Source organism: Nannospalax galili, unplaced genomic scaffold (genome assembly GCF_000622305.1).
Source record: "Nannospalax galili isolate Female #2095 unplaced genomic scaffold, S.galili_v1.0 scaffold377, whole genome shotgun sequence".
Classification (NCBI taxonomy): Eukaryota; Metazoa; Chordata; class Mammalia; order Rodentia; family Spalacidae; genus Nannospalax; species Nannospalax galili.
The window spans coordinates 2,201,185-2,218,828 of record NW_008341187.1 but is presented as its reverse complement, the minus strand read 5'-3'; the positions used below and the strand labels follow the sequence as shown (position 1 = coordinate 2,218,828).

General features: G+C 37.4%; 1 protein-coding gene across 1 annotated transcript in view; it reads left to right on the top strand.

Moving 5' to 3' along the window:
• Adgb (androglobin) overlaps positions 1-17,644 on the top strand; it is a 138,992-nt gene that overhangs the window by 102,278 nt on the left and 19,070 nt on the right. The window contains exons 29-31 of the mRNA XM_008836708.2: positions 2,980-3,176; positions 7,583-7,694; positions 16,455-16,628. Coding sequence (XP_008834930.1) covers positions 2,980-3,176; positions 7,583-7,694; positions 16,455-16,628 — 483 coding nt within the window. The remainder of the gene's footprint in view (positions 1-2,979; positions 3,177-7,582; positions 7,695-16,454; positions 16,629-17,644) is intronic.

The following is a 17,644-nucleotide window of genomic DNA, read 5'->3' as shown; positions in this document are numbered from 1 at the left end:
GATGTTAAACCTCTGTCAGATGTGTCACTGGTGAAGATTTTTTCCCCATTCCATGGGTTTTCTCTTCACTTTTTTGATTGTTTTCTTTTACTGTACAGAAGCTTTTTAGTTTAATGAGGTCCCACTTATTGATTGCTGACCTTAATTCCTAAGCAACTTCTGTCTGATTTAGAAAATCCTTTCCTACACCTATATCCCTAAACCTGTTGGTTTTTGCCAATATTTTCTTCTAGTTTCAGAGTTTCAGGGTTTCACATTGAGGTCTTTGATCCATTTGGAATTTACTTTTGTGCAAGGTGAAGATCCCAAAAGTTCCACCAGAAAACTCCTAGAACTGATCAACACTTTCAGTATAGTGGCAGGTTATAAAATCAATCTACAAAAATCAGTAGCCTTCCTATATAACAATAACAAGCAATTGGAGAAAGAATACGGGGAAATGCTCTCATTCACAATTGCTGCAAAAAAAAAATAAAATATCTTGCAATACATCTGACCAAAGACACCAAAGATCTTTACAACCATGTTGATGGATTAGAAGAATTAATATTGTTAAAATGACCATCCTACCAAAAGCAATACATGGATTCAATGCAATCCCAATCAAAATCCCCATGACATACTTCACAGAATTAGAAAAATCCATCCTTAAATATTTATGGAGGCACAAAAGAGCCCGGATAGCCAAAGCAACCCTGAGCACAAAGAACAACCACTCGGGGGGATTACTATACCAGATCTCAAAGTATACTACAGGGCTATAGTCATAAAAACAGCATGGTACTGGCACAAAAACAGACAGATCAATGGAACATCATTGAAGATCCAAACCTGAGTACACGCAATTTCATCCACCTGATATTTGACAAAGGTGCCAAGAACACACAATGGAGGAAAGACAGCATCTTCAACAAATGATGGCATGCTACATTCTCAGCTGACCTTGAACTTGTATCAGTCTTTCTGCCTCAGCCTCCCTAGTGCTGTGGTTACAGGCTTGAGCTGCACAACTGGCTCAGAAAGACCTTTTTATTTGTAAAGAAAAATAGATGCCCCCAAATCAGTGTTATTCACTACTGTAGTAAAATGTGAATCATCATTTTAGTCAAGGATGTGCCTTCCCAACAGGGATAAGGCTTGAAGGGACAGTAATGGGAACAATCACCACGCTCCTTTCTCCCATCATCTGCCCTGCATTCATGTGACCCTGGGCTATTCTTGGTACCCAGTTTGTACTGCTGCTTGGTGGGTTCTCAACCATTTGTATTTTTCTTCAGATATGTTAAGAGCATTAACAGGGTATTTTTTTTCATTTGTTTTCTTTCCTTTGAGCACATTTCATGCAAGATTTATAGTTTACTTCATAGAAAGATGCCTTAATTCCAAAACTTCAGCGGGCATCTATGGTCACCTCTGTCAGTCATTTATGACCCAATCATTTTTCTTTAGATAACTGCTACCAACATGACCTTCTAAATCTTTTATTTAACTTTATAGGACTAAATAATGGTTATATCGTTTGTCATACAGTTCATCGCTATATTCAAACTTATCAACAGGAGATTTTTATTTTTAAACAGAGGTTATTTGTTTGTATTTATAAATTTCATTAATGGACAATGGAATTATTCAGATTTTTAGTACAGCTTTTAGATGCTTCTCTTGGAAACATCTGTTTTTTTGAAAAAAAATATTTTATTTAGAATTTTTATTTTATGTGCATGAATGTATTCCCTGCATGTGTGCAAAAGCATCCATGTCATGCACTGCCTCTGGAGCTCAGGAGAGGGCATTGGATTCTCCTGGAACTGGAGTTATGGACAGTTGTTAGCTGTCATGTGGGTTCTGGGAACTGAACCTGGGTCCTCTGAAAGAGCAGCCAGTCCTCTTAACTGCTGAACCATCTCTCCAGCCCCAACATATATGTTTATATATGCTCTACAATATGGTTTTCTGGATATTAACTGGAAAAGTATATGAAAAAGTGTGTGTGTGCATATGCGTATGTGTGTGCATATGTGTTTATGTGTGTGCATGTGTGGGCAGATGTGTGTGCTGCATGTGTTTGTGTGTATATGTGTGCATGTGTACATATATGTTTGTACATATGTGGACAGGTGAGTGTTTACGTGTCCATATATGTGTGCGTATCTCTGTGTGTGTGTGCATATATGTGCGCACATGTGCATATATATGTGTTTATAGGATACAGAAAACTACTTTGTTGTTTATTCTGAATTCAAACCTTCTTACTATGAACTGAAGGTGGAATAAACACCATTTCAAAGATGTTTGAAGTAAAACAGTAACAAAACCTTTTTTGACAGAGTCCTTTTTATTTTTGTATTAGCTCTTGGGAATTTACAGAATAGTTACATAGCATGGTTTTCAAGGATAAAAATGTTAACCCAATACTCACACTTCTGGGTTAATATGAAACTTTTGATTTGCCACAAAATTTGCATTATAGGCTGCTGAGCATATGACATAGGGAGAGAAATACAGAAATAATGAAGTATTCAGTGTGAGGGGTCTACTGATAGTGATTTGTGGGCACTGTGAACTTTTGCTTCTGTAAACAATGTCAACCCAAGAAAGTAACTTGTGAATGTGATTTTCTGAATTTATGTGCACATCTATGTGGAATAAATGACAGTGAAATTGCTGGGACAGTGGGTACAAGCAGCTGGGATTTGGCTTTACATTGTCAAATTTAACTATGGTAGCATTAAAGAAATACGGTCATGGTGTTTGATGGCCTTCAAGTGATACATGAGAAATTGTCAATATTCTGTAGAATATTCAGAATATGTTCTGGTCTGTGTAGGTCACATACTATTAAAGTGTATTTCTCTATGACCAGACTATTCCAAAGAATCCAGTGATTTTTTTTTATTCTTCTTAAAACATGCTAACTGGATGTAGCTAATTTAATTAGTAATATCAATGCATATCACATATATTTCTCTTTTTTTTTAGCCAGCAAGCAAGTTCTTTTATCTCATACATCACCTAAGAAAGGGCCAGAAGTGATAACTAAGAAAAAACTTCCACAAACAAGTCAGAAATCCATTAAAGGCAGACCTGGAAGTGTGGTAGTAGACACGGGTCTGCCTCTGCTAGAGGAGGAGGTCATCAACATGCCTACTATAGAAGAAAATTCTAGTACACCACAGGTATATTAACTGTAGAAAAGAATTGCTTGGGGCTTGGGAGATGACTCAATGGGTAAAATGCACCCATGTGACCCCAGTGCTGCAGGACAAGACAAGCTGATCCCAGGGGCTCAGTGGCCAGCCAGCATAGCCAAAATCTCAAGTTCAGGTACAGTGAGAGAACATATCTCAAAATATAAGGTGGAGGAAATGAGGAAGAAATCCCAAATTGGCCTCTGGCTGACACATGTACGGAGTAGTGCACCCACACCCATGTGCACGTATACACTACACCCACATACATACAGACAGGAGAGAGAGACAGAGACAGAGAGAGATAGAGACAGAGACAGAGAAGAAAAGAGAATTATTCAGATGGACTTCCAAAAAATCTAGCATAAAATAAAACTGACAATGTATGACACTTGCTATATGCAATGCCTTCCTCATATCACAAGAATGAAAGAATCTAACAATTGAGCAATTTCTGTGTCAGGATCTTTACATGACAAATTCCATCTCCAACCCTGTAACAAAGATGTTATTATCTTATTTTGAAAATGAGCTCTAATATATAACTCAAAACTTCATATATTTCAAAAAGGTCACGTTAATAAAAAATGACTTGAATGCATCCTAAGCTAAAGGGGCAACGATAATGTATATATCTTAAAGTAGCAGAATAAAGCATGACCTAGACATCAGGAAAAAGTAAAGGAACTGACAGGAAGATAAGATGCCATAAATAAGTCATAATATGACAGTAATTATAATACATATAAACATGGTCATCACATAAAGGCTAAAACAATTTAAGTTACATAAATGATCCAACTGTAAGTTGTCCAAAGCAACACTTTAAATGACTATCACAGGGCTCTCGAGATGGCTCAGGGGGTGAAGGCACTTGCAACCAAACCTGACGAACTGAGTTCAATCCCTGGGCCCCACATGGTGAAAGGAGAGAGCAGAATCACACATATTGTCTTCTGACCCTCACATGCATGCTGTGGCATGTGCAAGCACAGAATTGGGGGGGGGGATGGAGGGAGGGAGGAAAGAAGGGAAAGAGACAGAGAGAAACACACAGAATAAATAAGTAAATATAAAGAAAATCACACAAAGTTAACATGAACCAGAACAGAACTGATGATAGATCTAAAGCACCCAGAAAGCATGACAGACATGTGTGAAAGCAAAAGGAAGAATGAAGTAGTTGTGAACTTAACTAACATGGAGTCTCCTAACTGCCCAGCTCAGTGAAAAAGACTTAAAGGCTATTAGAAAAACAGAGAAAAAAAAAAAGAGACGAGCAAGAATTTGATCGAAATGTTTCTCAATCATATGTACTTTGTCTTAGTGTCCCCAGAGTAGTTTATTATTTTCTTGTACATGCATATGTGTGCTGTGTGCCTTCATGTCTGTGTGTGTATAAGGGCACACATGTGAAAGTCAGAGACAGCCTCTGGTGTAGGTCCATGCCTTCTAGTTTATTTGACAAAGGGTTTTTGTTTGCTGCTGTGTATGCAGGCTAGCTAGTTTAGAACTTATAGGGACTCTCCTGTCTCCAGTTCCCATATTTGCATAGGAGCAGTGGGATTCTAGACATGCACTACCTGGCTTTACATTGGTTCTGGGCATTTGAACTCAGGTCCTTGCATTTGCAGAGTACTTAACTCACTGAGCCATCTCCCTAGTCCGCTCAGGATATTTTAAATGATACATATTGGGGTTAGAGAGATGAGTCAGCAGTTAAGAGTACTTGCTACTCTGGCAAAGGACCTGATTCAATCCCTTCCCCAGCAGCCACATCATAACCACCTGTAACTCCAGCTCCAGAGGATCAAATACTCTCTAGCCTCTGAGAGCACCTGCAGTTACATGCATACACCTACATACATACATACATACATACATATGTATATACATACATACACACCTTCATATATAATTAAAACAAATCTTAATTAATAAAATTCTCAATAAAGCCCAAAGCATCTGTATAGTTTAGATATGAAATATTAACATAATGAAATAATAGGTACATTAATAATAATTTAAAGGACCATACATATGAAAACAAGATAAAATATATAATTTTTTAGTTAAAAAGAACATTAAGAATTATGAAACCTATGGAACTCAGTAATGATTGTTTTTTGTTTGTTTGTTTGTTTTGTTTTATTTGTTTTGCTTTGAAGCAGGATCTCTCTGTAGTCCCAGCTGGCCTGGAACTCACTACATAGACTAGGCTGGCCTTGATCACAGAGCTGGAATTCCCATGAGCTGGAATTACAGATGTGAGCTACCATACCCAGCCAATAATGACTTTTTGGAAACTCTACAAATCATAATTTGTAAGCAATACTAATAGGCTGATTTTTAGATTAATCAGCTGGACACAATTGATTAAAAACACATGAGCTAAGCTACTTAAAAGTTAGAAAAGACTTAAGTAGTAACTCATAGATAAAAGGATGAAAGAGTTAAAAAATGAAAGGGATATACATCAATGAAATTCATGAATAAAACCTACAAATTAATTATATCTAAGCGATTTCCTTTTGAGATCTATAAAATACATATGCTACTAGTAAGATCAAGAAAACCGGAAGATGTGAATTTACCAAATACAGGAATTTGGGATGGAATTTCAAAGGCATTAAAAGGTATTAAAAACAACTTTATGCTTGCAGATTTAAAAGCTAGGGCCAGGGGAAAGATGAACTCCTCGGGGTGGGTGAGGAAGGAAATTTGGAAAAATTCATAAGAAAACTGAAAATATGGATAAAATGATAAAGAACAATAAGATTTCAATGATAATATCGTCAAAGTCTCCAGTTGCTAGTTGTCATGTGACCAGCTGACTTGTGGAATGGGCCAAATACTTTGAAGGAGTAGATTACTCTAGAAAACAGAAGAAAACTTCTTGAACAGTTGGTGTGTCTAAAGCAGGGCTTGAACCCAGATAGCTCCAGCTTGTGAGGTTCTGCCCTTAACCACTACGCTCTGCTGCTTCTAAACCAGTCAGTAGCTTTCCTCTCTGCCAGCACCAACGCAGTGGACTACAGAACATGCTCTTTCATAACAGCGATGTGATTATAAAATATTTAAAAATTTACTTAATCACACACACACACACACACACACACACACACACACACACACACACGTTCTCCATGTAGTAAAACGTTACATTTTAACAAAGGACATAGGAAGTCAGAGATTGAGTGAAAACATTGAAGACTACAAACGACTTTTCTACTTAGAAAAGTAGTCCATGCTTTTCAGTCAGGTGAAATAATGTTACGAAGATATTGGTTAATCCTTTAAATGATTCTTTTAAAACAGGTTTAGAAGTATAAGAGCATTATAAGAAATTGTATATAGTATCTGCCAAGTATCCTGTGATTAACCTTGAAATTCTTACTATTTGCAAGAGTTGGTCTAAACTTACTCTGAAATTCATAAGGATGAATCACAATCTGCAAATAGTTAAAGTCAATCTTGAAAATGAAGGGCAGAGACAGAGAACTTCCTTCTCCAAATATTATGATGAACTAAACAGTCACTTTGGCTAAAATGAGTAATAGTTACTTCAAAAATAGGGATATGGAGCAAATTAAGAAAGCACAAATGAAACATTCATGTTTTCATTTTTTAATTAATTTATTTGTATAATGTTTTGCCTGTATGCATATAAGTGCACCCATGTTGTGCAGAGGCTACGGAGGCCAGAAGAGGGTGTTGGATCTCCTAGTACTGAAGCTAAAGATGGTTGTTAGCCACCATGTGGGTGCTGGGAACTGAACAAGGATCCTCTGTAAGAGCAGCCCGTACTCTTAGCCATCTCTCCAGCCCCAGATTCATGATTTTTTAAAAAAATAAAGATAGAAGTAAAACTGTCAAAGGAGTAAAAGTGTCCTGTCTTACAGAGGCTAGGAAAATAATTAACTGATAAAAGTATACCGCAGATAATATTGTAAACAAAAGTGGATTCCAGGTGTACCACAGATTCAGTCCTGAAATTTTAATAAGTGAAAGTAACAGGCAATGATGTAGGAGATTATTTTTGTACCTTAAAAATACATCAACAGCAACAACAAAAAACCCTAAAAGCCAACCACTTTGACAAAACACTCAAACTCTGTAATAATCTAAGAACTGCAAAACAGGACAGAAATGAGATTTCACACTATTCTCATTGCATTGTTAAAAATGAGACTTGGAAGATGGCAGGCAGTGGCTGGGGTGTTAAATGTTTATTCACCCTGTGTTAGAGTTTTTAAGAATATCCATATCATTTAAATTATGGTCATATAATTCATAAATCATATATTACCATATGCTCTGCCCAGTGTGTCATACAATGTACATGCTATGTATACATTTTCCCTTGTCCTTAACTGCTGCCTTTCCTTCTGCAGTGCTACAAGTACATTATACAGTGCTTGGTGTTGCACAACAGTTGGCCTCTCACAGATACTCAGCTGACCTTTGTTCAAGCATTGAAAGACTTAGAGAAAACTGATAGCAGAGGTATGTCACTCTAAATATTTATACATACCATTTTTATTTCATACAATGAAGAGTTATGAAATCATAAACTGTATTGTTTATAATTAATATTCTATGTCCGTTCCTGTTTCTTGTATTGATTTTATATTTCATTATATTTATGGCATAGTTTATGCAAACAAAAATATGTCATTATTGAGTAGATCTCATTTAAACATATTTTGTCTACTTAGCAAAACTTACTCATCAGTGATGCTTTTAAACATTTCAAGAAATATGCAGAGAACTTTTGTGTTTTTGCAGTTATATTTCCCCATAGTTGTCAAGAAAAATATGATGATACGGTGATAGCCTCTCAAGGTATCCAACAAATTTTTCAACTCCATGGGTACCTTTCTAGTGAATGAGGACTCTCATTTATTGTTTCAAACTATAAATTTTCTTCAATATTCTTGAGCAGGAAATTATAATTTTTTGACTTTGAAAATGAGAATTAAAGGGAACTGTCAGTCAGCCTCCAGCTGTAAGCTCGCGTCACATTATAAAGTAACTGAATGTGAGGAAAACTGTTTTTTCTATTTATATTCTTTTAAAAATTTATATCAGATGGTTTAATCACAAAAATAATATACAGAGATTATCTTAAAAATTAAATAAAACCATAAAAATAGCATAAGCCTGTGGCCCTGTAAGCTTCTAAGCTAATATTCCCAGTTACACTGACAGCATCGTCTGTGATAGCCTCCAGCATGTTTAATAGCACACATTATACATGTGTACTGCTTAATCACAATATAAATAATACAATATCACACATTTCCTAGAAAATTTCATGGAATGTGGGTTTTGCTGACATTTCTTTTCATTCCAGTTCACCTCCCTATTCCCTGACAGTCATTGCTTAACATTGCCCAGAGTGGCTGAAATACAGGAAAGGGAAGACCAGTATTCTTATATTCTTGCCAACATGACAGCTTTTCCAGAAACTAATGTGAGAGAAGCAAAAACCTCCTTGTAGGCCACATGTCAAGGTGCATGTGGCTGGTGGTCCTTACTGTGGCTGCATTGCCCTTGCTGTGGACTCCAGCCCCAGCACCTCAGGTCCCAGGCTGTTCTCTGGATCCTTGTCTATAAACGTCTCAGCTCCCACCCAGCACTCCTTAACTCAGCCTTATGGGTTATCCATAGATGTGAGCCAGAGCTCTTCAATTGGTTTGTTATCAATCACCCAAAACCCACCAAGTTCTAATGGATAATAAGTGGGCAAAGCCTACTGATTTTATTTATTCCTCTTTATGTATTAACAAACTCTTTATCTTTGTATTCATTCTTGTCAGGCTGTCACTTTGAGTATCCTTTAAATTACCCCTTACCCATGCTGGGGATGGGCTCAGTGATACGTGCCTGCCCAAATGATCCCCTCCTCCCCTGCAATGCCATTCCAAATCTCTTAAGCACATACTGTGCAAAAACTCATCTGGATTTCTTCTCTTTACAAATCAACGTGAAGGAACCCACTTGAAACAATGGATGGTACAAATCATGGTAGTTCATGTCCTTCTGCTGCCACATAGATGGCAAAAGATGGAAAAGTCTCGATATCAGTAGACTGAAATGTGTTATGCTGAAAGGTCTGTGTGCAAATAAAATAGTCACAATTATAGAAATGAATCAAAGTAACAGAGAGTGCCGTTTGGTGTGCTTATGTAGCAGCAAAGCTATTCTTTGCTTTTTAGTTTAGTTTTATTTTGTTTTGTTGTTCTTCAGGGACAATTTGTAGTGCCAATAAATTTTAAATTATATTCCTGGAGGCTCAGCATTATAGAAGAGCAAAGAATTAGAACCAAATCTCATTGTTTGGTCCATGCAATCTATTTCATGAGTTGCCTGTGTCTCTCCAGACTCAAGTTTTCATGTGATAATATTCTATTATGCCTGTCTTGACACAGCCTAGATAGTCAAGGTTCTGTTCCACATATTAAGTATAAATATAAAGCACATTGGGGGATGGAGAGATGGCTCAGTGTTTAAGAGCACCAGCTGCTCGTGCAGAGGTACACAGATAGCAGCTAACAACCATCTGTATCTCCAGTTCCAGGGAATCTGATACTTCCCTCTGGCCTCTGAAGAAACTGCACAGTCCTGGTGCACTTACATGCAGGCAAAATAGTCACACACATAAAATAGAAGTAGAAAAATCAAAAAATTAAAATATATATACAAAAATGACATGGAAGGGAAAAGTAATACAAGAAGAATAGCTCACAAAAAGAGAACTACTAGTAGAGATAAATGGCTCCTTGAAACAAAACTTACCAGCTATGTGCAGTGCCCTGGGTTATAGCTCAGAGACAGAGAGGAGCGGGAAAGGAAAGGGTGAACGTGAGGGAGGAGAGAAAGAAGGGGAGGGACAGGAGAATGATCACCTGAGATCAACTAAATATCTTTCCTCACAAGGAAACCTTGTTTCTAAATAACATTCAATGAAATTTCTAAGCATTCAGTAATGAAAGAAGACATATTTGGGCAAACATGTTAAGCTTTCCAGGACAAGATAGTACCATAGTATAATATAAAATAGGGACCAATTTACGAACAGAGTAATCAAAGGGGTAAAGTTAATAAAATGAATTAACTTTTTAGAAAGAAAGTTATTAGATGGGGAGATACATCATAGTGATAAAAATATGCTTCTTATCCTAAACTGGGGTTATTTGTCACCTGTGGAACTCGAATGAACAACACAGTCTTTCAAGGTAAAGAAGGTGAAGAAGGTACAAGATAATATGTAAGAAGCCCTTAGGTTCTAGTCGCATTCAAAAATGATACTGTCATTATTTTATAATCCAACTACAAAATAAGGCTTAAAGAATAATAATACGTATTATCTTATGACATTCCATTTGCCAATTTCGTGTCTGGATGGTCAACTGCTAAAATTAAACTATATTTTTCATTGAATGATGTATTTGCTGATGAAGAACAGTAAGCAAAGAAACTCAGAGCTGCATTGCATTTAAATAAACTGGAGAAATTTTCTACTTGAAAGGATATGTTGAGAAATACCTCCGAAAATCCAGCAGCTTTTGAGTTCAGAATAAGAACTCTACAATATCGTGTTTTAAAATGTGAATATAAAAGAGATTACATTTTATTTACTGCTGGAGTTACTTATCCTCTTACTTCATTGTGGGTCCTTGGGGTTAAACTAAGGTCATCAGGCTTGGCAGCAAACACTTTCATACAGTAAACCATCTTGTCTGTCCTATAAATTGGATTTTCAGATAGCTAATTTGATTCATTACAATGTATCAATACACCCACTGCAATGCTTCAATTATATTTACAGCTCAAAGTCTAATGGTTTAATTTTTTTGATTGCCTTTGATAGATTTTTGTTTTAATTTTATTGACTTTTTATGATTTTTTCATACAATATGGTTTGATGGTATTTAGATCTCCTACCATACCCACACCTCCCCCCACTGCACCACCCAATTTAGCGAGCTATCATATATGTGTATATATATATATATATATATGTAAAATATATGGGAGATATATATATATGGGAGATATATATATATATAAACATGGCCTATAGAGTCTGATTTGTGTCCCCAAATGTCCTTCAGTGTGGGCCCATCTACTGGGCGCACCAACAGTCTCATCCTTGTAAGACACTGTCTCTCTCCTTTCCAGAAGCTATCAATTGCCAAAAGTTCCTTAGGTTGGGTTGGGCTTTCTTATCCACTTCTCCATGTCTGTACTAGGATTTTGTCTGGTTTGAGTTTGCATAGGACTTGTGCATGCTGTAACCATTGCTGTGAGTTCATATAAGTAAATGACCTGGAAGACTGTTTCTTTGTGGTCATCCACCCCTTCTGACTCACAATCTTTCTGTCTCCTCTTCCACAATGATCTGTGAACCTTGGGAGGCAGAAGTTTGAAATAGGTATCCTAATCAGGGATAAGTCCTCTGCAGCCTCTTGTTCTCTGCACATTGTTCAATTGAGGGTTTTTGTGTTAATTGCCATCTCCTGAATAAGGAAACTTCTCTGGTGAGAGTCGAGAGACACATTCATCCTATGTGTAGAGGTTGCATTGAAGATGTATCACTTAGAGCTAAGTATCCTACAGACACTTATTCTCTGCATTTGATGTGTTATGTAACACTGTAATAGTCTCCATCCATTGCAGAAAGAAGCTCCTTTGATGAGGGGTGAAAGGTGCACTTTCTGTATACATGAGGATGCATATTTAGAATAAATGGGGAAAAGGGGGTAATTTAACTGGAGAGTGAGTAGAGAGGGTTATACAGCGGGAATGAGAAGAGAGATAAATAATTCTTAAATGGCATGAAAAACCAGAGGGAAATAAATTAGTTCCTGAAATCCTACTGAAAAATACTCATACAATAAATATATGAGTGCATCTGTATAGCAGAAGGCTATATAACAAAATGCACAGTCCCGGGCAGGAGAAACCTCCCTTCTGTCTGGTGTTGGTCAGAGTAGTTCAAGAGACTCCTCAAATAACACAGGCTATTTCCAGAGCCCTCGATTGCCTCCCAGAGCTTGAAGACCCTATTGCTGAAGACAGGCCACACTTCAGACACAGGATTTAGAGCAATAGAGCTGGACCTGACCTGGAAGCCTCCTCCCTGAAGACTAGGTCTCATGGTATCAGAGGATACTATACAAGCTGCCAAACAAGAAAACCATTCAATGATCCTGTGATCCTATTCAGCTGTAAAGCCTAATTAACAATGACTGGCCCAGCAAATTATTGCTATTGGTACACTGAAAGTGCTAGTGGTACTTTTTTCTTAGGGGTAATTAGCAGCTGTCTACTGGGAAGGAACTCATGTGTAGTGCTGTAAACATAGCCCAACACACATGACTGGAGAGGTCATAGATCTTAGAGAAAAACCTACTTTTGCCATGTCCTTAGACCAACCTAACACTTTACTTTTTCTTATAATTTGAAATGAATTTTTGCAAATTTCATACAATATATTTTATTGTACTTAGATCCTTTCCCCTATCTGCATTCTTCTCAGTACCACTCCCCCAGACCTATAGAGTAAAATTTGTGGCCCCAAATATCCTTTGTTATGGGTTCATCCATTGGAGCCTGGTCAACTGGCTGAGGAGAATGACTCTCCCCCTCCCAGCAGCCATCAGTTTCCAGTAGTTCCTTGGGTAAGGCTGGGGTTTTTTATCTACTTCCCCATGTCTATTTGGAATGTTGTCTAGCTTGAATTTACCTGGGACTCATGTATGCTGTCACCGTTGCCGGGAGTTTATATAAGTAACTCACCAGCTGTCTGGAAACCTCTGCTTTCTTGTGATCATCTACCACCTCTGGCTCTTAATCTTTCTACTCCCTCTTCTGCAATGATCCCTGAGCCTTGGGAGACAGACGTTTGATATAGGTGTCCTATCTAGGGATAAGCAGTCTGAAAACTCTTATTCTCTGAACATTAGCCAGTTGTGGTTTTCTGTGTTAATTCACCGTTTGCTGCATAATGAAACTTCTCAGGTGAGAGTTGATAGATGCATTAATTTGTGGGTATAACAGTAAGTCATTAGTAATCAGTTTAATACTATATTTATTTAGCTGAGTAATTGTCTAATGTTCTAATTTTAAGAGTATAATATATTTAGAGAAAACATCAATTACTGATGTGTTCAAATTAGCTAAATTTAAAAATATAAATACTTATATGAAGAATTAGTTGGTCAGGGGATGGAGAGATGGGTCAGCAGTAGAGAGCACTGGCTGTTCTTGCAGAAGACCTGGTTTTGAATCCCAACACCCACATGACAGCTAACAACTGTCTGCAACTCCAGTTCCAGGGGATCTGACAGCCTCTTCTGTCCTCTGCGGGCATTGCACAACATGGATGCACTTAGCTATATGCAGGCAATGCACACATACACATAAAATAAAAATAAGAAATAGAATTTAAAAAAAAGTTTGGGAAGTTTCACTTTCTACTGAAGTTTTCCCTCTACTGCATTCTGCATCCATGTCAGGCAGGGTAAGAGCCCTAAGGAAATGCCATGAAAGGCTTTTTAAGTTCATTTCATCAACCATTCTCCCCAGTACTTCTCTGCAAGGGATGTTGGATTCCAATGACTGTTTCCTCCAGGGATGGCCTCAGCAGGGGCACACACCCCTGGGGTCAAACCTTCCCGTTTTGAGTCAGAAGGATGTTTTTCCTCTGAAATTTTATTTCCATATATGCTACCAACACATGCAGATTTTTTTTTTTGTAAGCCTGGCACACTAAAGCAAACAACCTGATCATGACTACATCACATGAATTAATAATTGAACGAGATGTGATGGACACAACATGAATACAGACACATTTTAGATTTTATCAGCATAGAAGGGAACAAGAGAAGTGTGTAAGAGGCAAAGGTTTTGTCTACTATTGAAATTACACTGATATTAGAAGAGCCCTAAGGAAATGCCATGAAAGGCTTTTTAAGTTCATTTCATCAACCGTTCTCCCCAGTACTTCTCTGCAAGGGATGTTAGATTCCAATGACTGTTTCCTCCAGGGATCGCCTCAGCAGGGGCACACACCCTGGGGTCAAACCTTCCCGTTTTGAGTCAGAAGGATGTTTTTCCTTTGAAATTTTATTTCCATATATGCTACCAACACATGCAGATATTTTTTTTTTTGTATGCCTGGCACACTAAAGCAAACAACCTGATCATGACCACATCACATGAATTAATAATTGAACGAGATGTGACGGACACAACATGAATACAGACACATTTTAGATCTTATCAGCATAGAAGGGAACAACAGAAGTGTGTAAGAGTCAAAAGTTTTGTCTGCTATTGAAATTACACTGACATTAGTCTAAAATTATTGATTATAAATATTTTAATTATAATCCCCCAGATAAACTACTAATAAAATGAAAATGTATAGAAAACAAACAAAAACTCAAGAGAATTAAAATGCTGCAGAAGTCAGTATGCTTTTGACATAAACGAAGGTAGTAACAGAAGACTAGAGGAATAAAAAGGACATGAAATACATAGTAAAATAAAGATTGAAATGACAGATATAAAGCTTTCCTTTTAATTATAATCCCCCAGATAAACTACTAATAAAATGAAAATGTATAGAAAACAAACAAAAACTCAAGAGAATTAAAATGCTGCAGAAGTCAGTATGCTTTTGACATAAACGAAGGTAGTAACAGAAGACTAGAGGAATAAAAAGGACATGAAATACATAGTAAAATAAAGATTGAAATGACAGATATAAAGCTTTCCTTTTGGGGATTTTTGTTAAATATAAATTTAAATACTTTACAACTAAACATGATCTAACTGTATATGTTTATGAGGGGCATTCTGTGGTTCAAAGACACAGATCGTTTTAAGACAAAAGGTTAGAATAAATAATACAAATAGCAACCAAAACAAACCTGGAATGGTTGTGCTAATGTCAGAAAGAATTGATATTAAGATTTAGAAAAGTTATGAGTTCATTTATAACAGGGAAAAGGCCACCTAGTCACGAAATAAAGCCATTATACATGTCTGAACCTAACAGCAGAATTTCAACATGCATGAAACAAAAGCAGAATTGAAGACATAGGTCATTCTACAATAGTAGCTGGGAGTTTAATAAGGGGCAGAACAATTAAACAGAAAATCAGTGAAGATTATGAAATGCTGAATGACGGTGCACAACCTAAAAGTTGCTGGTCTCCCCTCAGCAACACAATGAAACAAAAGCAGAATTGAAGACATAGGTCATTCTACAATAGTAGCTGGGGATTTCAACATCCTGAGTTTAATAAGGGGCAGAACAATTAAACAGAAAATCAATGAAGATTATGAAATGCTGAATGACAGTGCACAACCTAAAAGTTGCTGGTCTCCCCTCAGCAACACACTTGCTTCTCACAACCTGGAACAGCAGCAAGATAGACCACACAGGAAGCAGTAACACGAGTCTAACAAATGGGAGAGAATGGAAATTATGCAGATGTGTTGTCTGATCACAGGTGAAGAAAATAAGAAACCAGTAAGAAATAATATCTTACAGATGGATATAAACCACAGCTTTTGGGGGTTTTTGGTTTTGGTTGTTTTTTTGTTTGTTTGTTTGGGGGTGTTTTTTTTTGGTCTTTTTTGAGACAGGGTCTCCCTGTAGCCCCAGCTGGCCTGGAACTTGCTAAGTAGACTCGGCAAGCCTTGAACTCACAGGGATCCACCTGCCTCTGCCACCTGAGTGCTGGGACTAAAGGCCTGCACCACCACGCCCAGCTGAAACCATACTTCTTTAAATCAACTTAATTTTTTTTGTTAAAACTAGAAAAGTAGAAAAAGAAAAGAAAAAGTAAAAACAATCTGAAATCACACAGAAGGAAGGGAATGGTTACAGCAGAAATAAATGAATTCAATATTGTAGCACAGGCAGCAACCAGGGTAGTTACACCAAAATGAAATAAAGGCATCCAGAAGGCAGACAGAGTGACGGGCGGTGATAGCTCCAGCACCTTAATATCCTAAATCCCACTAGTTTACACATAGCAATGTTATTTATAGTAAATGAATATCTCAATTTCATTAAAAAATTGACAAGCTGTAATAAAACAACCATTCCTTTTCTTACAAGGAAAGAAATCCAAACTCTTTCGCTGCTCCACTTTCACAATGGCCTTCCCTTATTCCTATCTAAAACAGATTTTTTTGTCCCATCATGACTTCCTGTTTGCCATTTTCATGTCTTTCTAGCTCACGAGAAACACGAAGAATTAATTACCACAGGAAGCCCTGAATCCCATGCTATCAGTGAAGGGCAAAAGTCTGTAGGAACTTCCAAAACAACCAGGAAAGGCAAAGAGAAAGCTGCTGAGAAGGAAAAGTTAACCAAAGAAAGACAAGCTCCTCGCTTTGAGCCTCAGGTGGGTGTGAATAGGCCTTTTTCTCTTGGAGTCACTTCGTGTACTTGGATTCATTGGGTCATAGCTGACCCATCTCTCCTAACAGATTCTATCTTGCTGATCCCACCAATCATCTAGACATATTGAGGACATTTCTTGGACACATTTTCCTGAATTTCCTCCCCTGGTTAATATCAAAAAACCATTAGTTGAACTGATCCTATGTAGCACACTAACTTTTGATCTTGGGTTTTTAAGATTAATGTGATATGATCTCTGTCCTCACAGGACTCGTGCAGTAGAGAAGACTGAAGATTAACAGGGAGCTTTTGTTTATTGATATACTTATTTCTGAGGCCGTAGAGATGACTCAGTGGTTAAGAGAGCACTGGCTGCTCTTGCAGAAGACCGGGATTTGATTCCCAGCATCCACATGACAGCTAACAACCGTCCATAACTCCAGCTTCAGGAGATCCGACACCCTCATCTCACCTCCAAAGGCATTACATGACATGAGAGCATTTACATATATACAGACAATATACTCATACACAGAAAAAAATAAATAAATAAAATATTTTAAAATATACTTATTTCTGGTGTGCAATCAGAGCATACACTAGGAAAGTGCTCTCTCCCTGAGCCACACCCTCATCCCTGACAGAGTTTTATTGATAGGTGTATGTGCAGTGGTAGAAAGGGTAAGATACCTAATCTAGCCTTTTCATGGAGGAATTAAACCCCAATCTAAGTCAATGAGCAAAGACATACTGAAAATAGCCGTTATAGTTTTTGGTAGCATTAAAGTATGAGGGGCTGGAGGGTAAGTGAGGATCTGAAGAGAGACTGGAGCTGGGGCTCAGTCTACAGCACAGGCACCATGACCCCAAGCTGTTTGGGGGCCTAGTTAGGTATTGCAGTGAGGACAGGTAAGGAAGAAGGTGCTAGTGGCCAGTTTGAAGAGTATGACATGGAACCTAAAGATATTCAAATTCAAGTAGGAATACAGACAAACAACTACCCATGAGGGTTAAAAACTTC